General features: G+C 37.3%; 1 protein-coding gene across 1 annotated transcript in view; it reads right to left on the reverse strand.

Moving 5' to 3' along the window:
- Positions 1–9484, reverse strand: part of LOC122639694 (U4/U6 small nuclear ribonucleoprotein Prp31 homolog) — a 35778-nt gene extending 26294 nt beyond the window's left edge. Inside the window, exons 1-3 of the mRNA XM_043832595.1 lie at positions 9326–9484; positions 748–813; positions 454–591 (exon numbers count right to left, since the gene is read on the reverse strand). Coding sequence (XP_043688530.1) covers positions 454–591; positions 748–813; positions 9326–9328 — 207 coding nt within the window. The 5' untranslated portion in view covers positions 9329–9484. The remainder of the gene's footprint in view (positions 1–453; positions 592–747; positions 814–9325) is intronic.
- Between the last annotated feature and the right edge of the window lie 2627 nt (positions 9485–12111).

Consider the following 12111-nt stretch of genomic DNA (forward strand, 5'->3'; position numbering starts at 1 on the left):
ATTTCAGAATCTCACTTATTTTGACCTAACCGATTCCTCCAACCCTTAGCAGATCCTGGTTATTGGTTCTAGTTGGTATTCTAGCCATCTAGAATTACATTATTGTGTGGTTTGCAATTGCACCTGTTTGCAATCTGTTGGGTCCATTGAAATGAAAGAAACAGAAAGTACTTGAAAATAAAATTAGAAGTTCTCAAGGCTATGTTTAGATGTTGAGCCTTTTCTTAGCAGAGCGGGTGCATTAAACAAAAGAATTTGAATGCTTTCATATCAACTTTTTTGGTTGTGATGAGAGAACCCTGGATATATGACAAGGAGAGATACGTATATATACTGGCATTCTTTGTAGATAGCAAAAAACCACGTGATTGAATGTATGCTGACAAGGGTATCAGAATCCAGCACATGGTGCCAAGATTTGAAGATAAAATAACACAGGAATTGAGAACTAACCTGCATGATATCAATGTAACGCTGCGTCTTTTGTAATTTTGAAACACTATCTAGATCATCATAATTAAGAGATTCTATGTCAGGCATGTCACCATCAACATCTTCTTCCATGCCTTCCTCATCACCGACATCCTCATCCTGACAGAAATAATTTATTAAGGAGAATCAGCCAAACAGAATCTGAGAAGACATATTTCTACATTAATGTCAAGCAAAAGCTCAAATGAGTTTCACTGATGGAAAACATGATAAATTTGCACATTGGTTTCTGATGGTATGCATGAAACTACTTACAATAATATCAGCTTCATTGTCAGATAAATCGTCAAGGTCTGCAAGGAAAGAATCAGCAAGAGTTGCCTGAAAGAACCAGAAAAGGACAATGGTTAATTTTTAAGATTTATACAATGTCCCAAAATGAAGAAACAAGTCATTATGAAGCATAACAACAAGCCCACGTGCATGGAATAACCAGAAGATTCCATACAATGGATTTTGGAAAATCTTTCTAAGCAATTTATTTCATATTGTTTTCAAAGAAACAGCAACTATAATCACTTAATAACCAAATATATTAATCCATCACCAAGATTATCACAGTTAACTATTTGCAGATACCACTAAAACGACATAATAGAACATTCACCAGTAACAAAGAGAAACTACCCAAAAGTTTTAATGCAGTTCGTGGTTTTAGGAAGGATCTAGAAGCAAGAACTGCAACCAGGATCACTATATAAGTCAATAGGATCACATTATGGACAAAATTAACTGAAAGCGAGAAAAAATCAATATCTCAATATCCAACTGGCTCTGGTTTGAAATTCTGGTCGAGTGTAGAGCTTGACCTATCATCGACGGAAAACTCTTGAAAATCAAATCAGATCTATAACATGAATTCCAGGCTCCTTAGGTTTCAAGCTAAAGAAACTGAGAAAGTATGTCAGGGATAAATGATCAGATCATAAAAACTCAGAAGTCACTACTCATTCAATTATATAATCGATTGGGGGTATAGATAAACTTTAAAAATCCCTAATTCAACTCAGAAAAGGACTCCTATTCACACTCTGACACCAACTTGATTTTACAACAACAACAGAAACACACTCAGCCTTATCCCAACTTAATGGGATCGGCTACATGGGTCCCAACAAAACAAAGTAGGGAAAGATGGAGAAAAAAGGGATGGGAAAATAGATGAGAAAAGAAAAATGGAAAATGACAAATGAAAGGAAAATAAAAGGAAAAATGAAGGATGAAAGATTAAAGTAAGAGGAAAGAGGCTGTGGCACAGCCCAGCAAGTCAGGAGAATCTCAACTAAATGGGGTCTGGTACATGGATCCTAGCCCTCCAATAGGCTCACACCGACTTGACTTTAAAAAACTCAAACCAGAACTCTATACTTGTTCATAGTATCCTATTATAAGTTGAACTCTTCTTACTACTAATCGCATGTACTAATTTCACTGTCACTTTATGGGCACATAATTAAGGCCCAATACAATCCATAACCCAACATTAATCAGCCCAAGCCCACAGAACCCATCCATGGCCCAAAATAAGGTCTCCCTAGGCCCAATTGGGCAGTTTTGACTGCATCACATTTTCCAAGGGATCTATAAATTCTAGATGGGTACATTTCCAGTTGATTCATCCAGCGAAGGATAAGGGCAACATGGATATCTTACATGCAGCCAGCTTGGGGGCAACTCTAAACGTAGGCCAAGTAGCTATGGGGTTCCTTCTTCTCTCCCTGGCTTGAAAACCAAAGCACCTCGTTGAAGCCTTCACTAATTCCTCTGCCCGTAGTGCTTTATGAAAACAGTCCTGCAAATCAAATATATGAGAAATTCCCACTCTATCCTGCTTGTCCAGCCTTAACCCCAACTTGAAACGGGATGTCAGCTGGTCATCATACTCCTCGACACCTGTACAAGGCACTAGGGAATCGAATTGATACATGTATTCTGCTACTGACACGGTACCTTGCTGAAGGGAGTTTAGCAGGTCATGTAACTATGACTTAAAGGTTTGGGGTAAGTACTTGTCTTTCAAAGCTTCTTTCATCCCCCATGTGGTAATGGTAGCACTAGCATCAAATATTTGCATTCTCTTTTCATGGTTCCTCCACCATTCATGAGCGGGATTGATTAACTTACCACAACTCCACAAGCAAGTTGTAACTTCCAAGACTCTGTCAAGCTAAACCAATAAAAGTAATCTTCCAATCAACACAACCAGTAATAGAACACCTGAGGATCATGTTGTCCATTGAATTCTTCCAGCTCCAACTTCACTTTGTGGTAGTCATCCATGATACGCCTGTTGGGAGTGCCCGTCTCAAAGTAGGCACGCACATGATCCTCAAAAGTTGGTTGCGGCTGTGAAGGAGGAGGTTGTACTACTATCATTTGAGGTTCCCGTCGTATCCTTGTGAAGTTAATTGTTCTAGAGCACATGTACATCATCTCAAGGTCTAGGACTAGCAATATTAAGCTCCATACGCTGCTACTCCATATTGGTGACATGTTTAGTAAGTTGTCTCATCCTCTCTATGAGGTTATTGAACTTGTCATCAACACTAAGGAGCTGAAAGGGCTGTGTATCACTGCTGGCTAGTGGCCATAGCTCTGATACCAATTGATGGGGTATGGTAAGCTAAAACAAATCAACACTAACAAAACTACAGAAAACAGAATTGCAGTAATCCAAAACACAGCAGAAACTTTAACTAAATAGAACTCTAAAACGATGAACCTGATGAAGGTGAAAATAAGATATCCTAAAGAACCTATGGGGGTACTTAAGTGGTAAATATTAAAGGAAGTTAACAGTGGGATGATAAGAAACTGACACAGACAGTAAGTCACAAAAACAGCAACATAGTAAGTAGAAGAAACTGATATAACTCACTAACCAGCCATCTAATGAACACAAGATTTATGTTGGATGGAATATGGATGGAGGGGAGTAACAAAGTTTTAAATCTGCCCAAACTGATGCACAGATTCTTAGAATCTATCAGCTGAACCGCTGAAGTTTAAACTAGGTTGCTACGGATGCCCATGGTAGGAATTAGATCGCTGGAATGCTTGTTGAAACAATGTATGACAAGGAAGAAAACTCAACAGAAAATGGAGAAAAGAAATGGATATGACCAATGGGTATCACCACCTATGGTCTGCGATTGGGCATCACAAGCCTCCCACCAAGGCTTCACCACCTTAGTTGCCACTTGGTTCACCACAAGGGCCGTGACTGACCACCACAGTGCACACACTCACATAGAGCATAGTTTTCTCAAACGTCAAATCCGTGGGCTAACTGCCCCTTCTTCCCCTTCCTCTTTATTTATAACCACAATACAACATTAGTAACCCTTTTGTTGTGTGGGTTTACTTGGCTGCCAAGATAGTTAGAAACTTCTAGAAAGAAGATCCCTTGCTATGACAAAATTAGAAATTCACTAAAATAAAAAGAGACTCTTATATGCTACTACTTTTAATGACTAAGAGCCTATTACAAGAATAGAAACTACACAAAATAGTATCTACTAAAAGATCTTTGCAGCCCCAAATCTCTCCCACACAAGTTGGCTTCATGGGGCCCAGTGACGCCCATACCAAGTCCACAACCCCACATTAACATTGTTCTTCCTTGAACTGCATCACCACTGATTATCCAACATAGCAGGTGACATAAGAAGTACTAATGATAGATGATATGATATCTCAGAAAAACTGACAGAACAGTATGGATACTCTGCCAAAGGAGGCAAAAACAATTGAACCAAATTTTTTTGTATAACAAGCAAATGAATAACCTAAAACTCCTCCTCCTCCCCAGAGCAAGTACCATGAAACTGCATCTTACAATCAAAGTTAAAAATAATTTTCTGAGAGGATGTAATAAGCATGGAAAAACACCTCGGTCGAAACCAACCGAGATATCCGAGACGAAACCAAGGTAGAATTAAAATAGTACCAGGTTTCGACTGGTTTTGGTCGAAACCAGTTGAACCGACCCAAACCTGTGACTAAATTAACTATCTCGGTCAAAACTCGAAACTTGTGAAAGCTCCTAGTTTCGACAGAAGAGGTGGGAAACTTGGGGGATTTCTACATTTTTGGCCTCCACAGCATGGTTTAAAGTATCGACCGATACAATACGATACGGACCGATACAATACATACCGATACGTCTCCTTTTTTTTTTTAATGAATTGTCTCGAAGTATCGAAATGTATCGACCGATACGATACGATTCGACCGATACATATCGATACCTCCAGTAAAGGGTTCAATGGATGGTTTAATACGTATCGGCCTATACGGCTCGATACATACCGATACGTACCGATACATACCGATACGCACCGAAACATACCGACACATACTGATACCATCGATACATTCCATAAAAAAGCCATTTTCACTCACAAACTCTATACAATTCCTAATCTAATGAAAAAATGTAGGAAAACTCTCAACCAATAGTCTAAAATCTTGCATTTAATCTTAGTTTTTCACACTTTTAAACTAAAAAACGAATCAAGGAGTGCTACAACATCATCCAATACTCTTCAGGACTATAGACGATTCCAACATGTGAGAAACTTTATATTTTATAACAATTTCAATTTAATGCACTTGTTTGGTTATACACAAGGTTCGAGAACTCGGGTCTCGGTGGCATCTCGGCTAGGCCAGAAACCGAGTCGAGCCGAGATCTCGGCGAGTTGGTGCAATTTTTTTTTTTTGGACTCGGACCCCCAACTCGGTGGGTTGTACACATATTTTGGGTCTGAAACTTGGTATCCAGCCTATTTCAGGCCATTTAAACACAATGGCATGCCCAGATTTGCCAAAAAACAAGTCCAAATATGAGTTTCACTTTGGACCATAGGTTGGTAGGCGACGTGTCGTACTAAAAGTCTAAAACAACATAATCTATATATAATTTAGTAAAACATAGCAAATTAGCAATCAAAACATTCTAATTAGCACACATCAATCAAAACATTCAAATAAAATATACATTACATCAATGTTCACTTAATTTGTTACATAAAATGAGATTGAACAAGAAATTCATCCCTATATCGATCCACATATAATTCCCATGTCATGGAATTGCTATAGTGTTGCAAATAGTGTGACACAGCTTCCATATAAGTCTTCTGATCAACATATACCAATCTCCCTATCTTAGGGTACATGGGAGGCTGTTGGTATGAGGTGTAAGATCCACTGCTACTGTCATATTGAGTTTGAGGCATGTATGACTGGTTTGGGACTAGGAATGTATGCCCAACACCTGACCTAGAGCTTTGACTGTCATACTCAGCTGCTGACTGCCCATACTGACCATAGGCACTATAATCTTAGGGTTCGTGCTTTCTCTTGTTTACCACCAAATACTTGTGGGATGGTTGGCTGGTAGGCATCTTGTTGCCTAAAAGTGGTGGGATCCTGCTCAAAAATGGGTTCTGGACCTTGTACTCGTGGTCGGGTTTGGGGTCGTCGTATATTTCTTGTCCCAGTGCTTCTTCTCCTCTCATCTTCTTGCACTGGTGCAGCTGAGCCAGATCCACCAGCTCCTCTTGCTTGCTCATATGCTCTTATATTATCAAAATGAAAACTTTGTCTACTCTCAGCCAAAGTCTGCTGGTAAATTCTCCATTCAGCCTTTGATTGAAACTCACTAGGTGGAGGCCCAATGTCAGTATCATCTTCGCCACAAACCTCTGCACTAGCCCTCTCTAGTATTGCCTCATTAAACTCTTGTTGCATTCTTTCCCTCTCAGATTTTTTTAATCTTCCTCCTTTCAAATGTTGTGTCATTGCCACTTTCACTTGGATAGGAACATTTGGGCATGATGAAACATCCTTGCCGTACTGCATAAGTGTTGCTTTAACCTGGTGGCTCCTCCAGATAGCAACTTCCCACAATAATTGCATTTGGACTTCTTTTTGTCTGCGGACATGGGAACTCCATGTTGCCATGCTATATCAAACATTGAATACAAAATGTCTTATGTTTGACACTGTTACATAAAAAAGCATGTATTAATAACCATGGATCACTTAAAGTAAGGTATTCAAGACTTAAAGTATGCTATTCATAACTCTAAAACGTAATGTCAAGCTACTAGAACTATGAAATAACTATATCTTATTTATCCCCTAACCCAAGTATTTATTTGTTAATTAAAAATAATATTTTGAATTTTTTTTAAAACTATTTATACCTTAAAGTATAAGAAAAATATAATGTAATGATGAATTTGACACCATTTGAAGTTGAATATTATGTACATATGTTGTACATAATTTTCCATAAGCAATAAGTATTTTTCCTTAATATTATATATATTTTTTTAATTTTTATAATATATTTATTAAATCTGAAAAATAAAATAATTTTTTTAATGGGTGAAAATAAAAAATTAATCCATGGGGCTGTAGAGCATCCCAAGTAGTTTAACATATATCAAAATCATTTTCAAACAATCACTATTCATCCTATTTTTTTCATTTTCTTTTTTTCAAATAAATCATTTATTTTTCCAGAAATTATAATAAATAATTTATTAACTGAAAAAAAAATCCGACTCCATGAAGTGATAGATCGGGCAAAGATGTTCAACATATATTAAAACCACATGAATCTAACAAGGATTACAAAATTTTTTTTTGGAAAAAATAGATTTGGGGAAGAAATAGAAAACACCTTTGAAATCTTGCAAATAGGTGATGATGCTCCAAATTGGCACTTGAATCTTCACTTTGGCACTTCAATCTAACTCCAAACAGTGCATTCCATCCAACAATCGAAAGAAAGAAGAAGAAATTTGAAGGAGAGGTTTTTTCCCCTTGGTTTAGAGCCTAAGAACTTTTGTTCCTGCTCTCTCTTATGTTGGAAATGGTTTTTGGGTGAAAATTGGGCTAAATACAACTAACTAGCATCTTTGGGCCCAACCGAGATCTCGCCGAGATCTCTGCGAGATATTGGTTTTTTTGTACTAAAAAAACCATGATTTTCACCTTCGAGATATCACCGAGATCTCGGCGAGATCTCGGTCGAGAAATTGTAGTTTTTTGTACCGACTAGGAACTCGACTCGGTTTTGCCCAAAACCGAGAAACTCGGCGAGATCTCGGCGAGATCTCGCGAGTTCTCGAACCTTGGTTATACATTATTCACCATTTTAGGTTTTATGCATGACACTTATTATATATTGCTTATTTATATTGCTTTTTATTCCAAAAGTGTATTTCCATGTGTATCTTGACCATTTCTATGCGTATTTGTATTGTTCGATAAGTGGAGAGGCGCATCGGGAGTGTTATGTGACAAACGCATGCCTATTAAACTTAAAGGAAAATTCTACAAGACAGTAATAAGACCACTATGACTTATGGGGCGGAATGTTGGGTAGTTAAGAAGAATAATATAAATAAGATGAGTGTAGCGGAGATGAAGATGCTGAGGTGGATGTGCGGCAAGACCAAGAGAGATAAAGTAAGGAACGATTGTAATAGAACTGGTTTGGGAGTTGCACCAATCCAAGACAAGCTCCGGGAGAGCCGCCTGCGGTGGTATGGTCATGTCCAACAGAGACCCATGGATGCACCAATAAGGAAAAGTGACCAAATTCAGCTTAATGGAGCTAAAAGGGGTAGGGGCAGGCCTAAGATGATTATTGGTGAAGTGGTAAGAAAGGATATGCATGTGGTAGGGCTCGACCCTAGTATGACTGCGGATAGAGTTGTTTGGAGGACAAGGATCCGTATAGCTGACCCTTTGTAGGGGGATATTCTTAGGATGCTGCTTTGACTACTGCTTCGACTCCTACCTTTACTTATTTTCCTTTTTTACTTTTTATCTCTCTTGCATCCTTTATTGGCTTAGCATCTATTGGATCCATGTAGCCGACCCCATTTAGTTGAGCTAAGGCTATGGTTGTTGTTGTTGTTGTTGTATTTGTATTGTTCGATACGCATCTCCTAAACGATACAATACGATACGATGTCTCTTAAAATCACCCGACCGATACGATACCTGATACCGATACTTTAAACCTTGCTCCACAGCTTGATTTCTTCGCATATTGGCGGCATTTGGTGCATCTACAAGTTGATTCTCCACATTTGTCAACCTATCTTCTCAAAGGTAACAGTAATTTTTCCCAAAAATTAAATTTTTTGTACAATAGTGTTGAATACATGGTAGAATATGTTGAATTTAATATATGTTAGTGTCCTTGGCCCATCTATGACTCTACCTTGTCGAAATTTTTTTTTTTTGATAGCCCTTTTTTTTTTTCTGATTTGTAAAAATCATTTTCATAGAACATATTTATAATACAAGTTTAGTGTCTGTATCAGCGTGTACATTAGTAAACATGGGTAAATAACCACAAGTACCATTTTGAGTATTTTTTGGTGAAAATAATTCATGGATTGTGTTTAAAATGTCAAAAATAAGCTACATGCAAAAAATCAGACCTAAAAAAGCATTTTTGGCACCAAAACCAAAGATTCGAGATGGCTGGGAAAAAGTACCAGGTTTCGACCTGTTTTCGACCAAATTTCAGTTTCAGCCAGGTCGAAACTCGAGTTCTTGATCCTTGGTAATGAGCACAAAGTAATAATAACCACCACAGAATAATGGTAAAGATCTTTGCAAATTGCAACTACCTCAATTATGCTTTTGAGAAGAAGATGAAAGATAAGAGGGGGAGAAATAGCAAGTTGAGAGAAATTGTCAGGAAAGTAGAAAAAGGTCATAATAGGACACATATAACGAAAAATATTGTGCACATCTGTTGGCATCTACATATGTTCATAAAATTTAGACAACTTACCATTCCTTAGACTTCTAAAAGTGCCACCAAATAGTCAAATCAAGTCAACAAGTTGGGAAGATCCAAGAAAGTTCGCTGAACCTGAATGAAAAAATGAACATTAGTGTCATATATGATATATCTCAGATAAACAGCTGAAGTCCTAAAGAACTCCCCTAAAAAACACAAGCACAGCAACTACACCAACAGATACTTCTACTGCCACCATAGTACCATACATAGCATATAGCCACTAAATACAATCTAAACTTTCAAAACAATGAAGAAAATAGTATTATTTTGGAGTGTGGACAATATCCTATTTTTAATGTCCATGAAAAAGATCATACTCTGTTGAAACCAAGAACATCGAGAGAGGTTCTTACTTGTATCTTATTACAGCTTTATTTTATCAGCGTATTTATTATTGATCAAAATCCATACACATGTGCAAGTAACCGCAAGAAGAACAAACGAAGCACTAAAAGAAAACCCTCATCGACAAAAACTATAAAACGCATTCTGATGCAAAGAAGCAATAACAGTTCTAACTAATCAAAACAAACATAAACCTGAAAAAGTATACCTCTAGAATCAAAAAAGAGATACTTACCATACTCAAACAGCATAGTAAATCAATAATCTAGAAAAGGCTTGTAAAATTCAACAACCACAATCTAAGATGGGACGGAAAAGCGACTAATTACGAAAAGGGTATCAATTGTCGAATGTCAAGTTACTGAGAGAGGAAAATCCTAACTGATGACAACCTATCCGGTTTGGTTTCTGTTTGGTCCAAGGGAGTCTCATTTGGTAACACTTCCATTCTAGGAGAATGTTCTTTTCACAAAAAGTGTTTTTTTTTCGATTCCGTGCTGTGAGAACAGTCTCGTGGAAGAGAAACAGAGTTCATTAAAACTGATACAAAAGTGTTCCACGAACAGAAACGGAACCGAAACAGCGTTTGTCAGACATTTTTCAAAATCACTTCTTACCTACAAAATAATTACATACGGCCTGCATGATAACACTCCTGTTTCTGGGCTCTATTTCTGTTCCAGAATTAGGTTTTGGTATTTCTGTTTCTGGGCCAAATTTCTGGACAAAAAAATGTGTTAGATAATATGTAGTAATTTCTATTTCTGGGCTATAAAAGAAATAAAAACACGTTTGTTATGTACAGTAATTTCTGTTTCTGAAACTTTAAATTTACAAAAAACAATAACATTGAATACCAAAAAAAAAAAAAAATGACATTCCTACATACCTCCATGGAAACCAGTCAACAACCCTACCCAACGCTCATAGAGATATTTTAAAGAAAACTTCTTTTCTTACCATCTCCTATACATATAATTTTTTTTCATATGCGGGATGTTGATAATTGAGAATCTGAATGCTTTTTACAATTCCATATCTCTATGTGAAAAAGGAACTGTAAATCTTAGAAGAAATAAACTCGGCATTTCACCACAATGGAACAATACCCCCAATCAAAGTCTCCTCGAATTTTCTTCTCAGCAACAATTAGGCTACATTTTTCTCTATCAATTCAAATCAAACGAATAGCAAACAAAACAAAAGACGGAACTTTAAAATAAATAAATAAAAATCCGTTGAAGGAGACTGAACTTTAAAAAAAAAAGAGAGACAAATCCGTTGATGGAGATCAGTGACAGTTATAGGATTGGCGAGACAGACTCCATTTAAAGAAACTACAAACAGTGAGCCCTTTCTCTTTGTGAAGAACGGAAGAAAGAGTGATGAAGATTTAAAATCCAAAGCATCATCATCGTCGCCATTATGATAGTACGAAACAATGTTTTTCCTAGGAAACAAAGTAGAAGATGGAGATACAGACACGTATACCTCTGTTTCTGCGGACAGTCGGGCGTCGCAAGAAGAAATTCCAGAGAGAAAACCCTAAAGTCGAACAAAGAGAGGAAAGACCATAGAAAGGCATAGAAGGGAGAGATGGAGAGAGATAGGGAAGAGATGGTGAGAGATCAGAGAAAGAGCTTACCGTGATGAACTGTGCTGGAGAAGATGGTGCTGGAGTCTCGTTGAGACTCGTGGAGCCTTATTTCTCCATCTCTGGAATTGAGAAGTTGAAAGCATAGTTGGAAAATCGGGTTTTGACCGCGAATCGCTCGAGTCGAGTCAAAATTTTGAAAACCTGGTCAAGAGTCGTGTAGACTAGGCCAGGGTAAAAAATGACGAGACTGAGACTTGATCATAAATGATCCGAGTCAAATAAGATTCAGTATTTTTTACCCGAGTCATGACAAAATCAGCCAGTTTAGTCATTTTTAAAAGAATCATAAAACTAGTTCACCAAGAAACGGAGTTAACTAAATAGTAAATCCATAATCTAAAATAATAAGAAAGCCCCAACTCCTCGACTCCCTTCTCTTGTTCAATGGTATAAACTCAAAATGCATCGATATATGATTACTTTTTTTTTCCTCATATTTCTCTGTATTTTTATGATTTTTTATTAATTTATACATATTTATTGCATTATAAAAGTAAAAAACGTGACTCGTCTGGACCGGGTTTGACAAGGCTGAGTCACCGGGTTTTTCTAGAAGACGAGTCAAGTTAGAAAACCCGGTTTCCAACAATGGTTTTTTTTTTTTTGGTTATTTTCAAATGCCTCCCTGAAAATGCTCAAACTTATAGTTGCCCCCCTAAACTTTCATTAATTCTACGTGCACCTTTGCTTTCCAAACTAAGTACCATTATAGTCCCTGCTGTTAGACAGAGATGTTATAACATGACGGATTCCAATTTTTGAACATCGATGG

This window comes from Telopea speciosissima, chromosome 9 (genome assembly GCF_018873765.1).
Source record: "Telopea speciosissima isolate NSW1024214 ecotype Mountain lineage chromosome 9, Tspe_v1, whole genome shotgun sequence".
Lineage (NCBI taxonomy): Eukaryota > Viridiplantae > Streptophyta > Magnoliopsida > Proteales > Proteaceae > Telopea > Telopea speciosissima.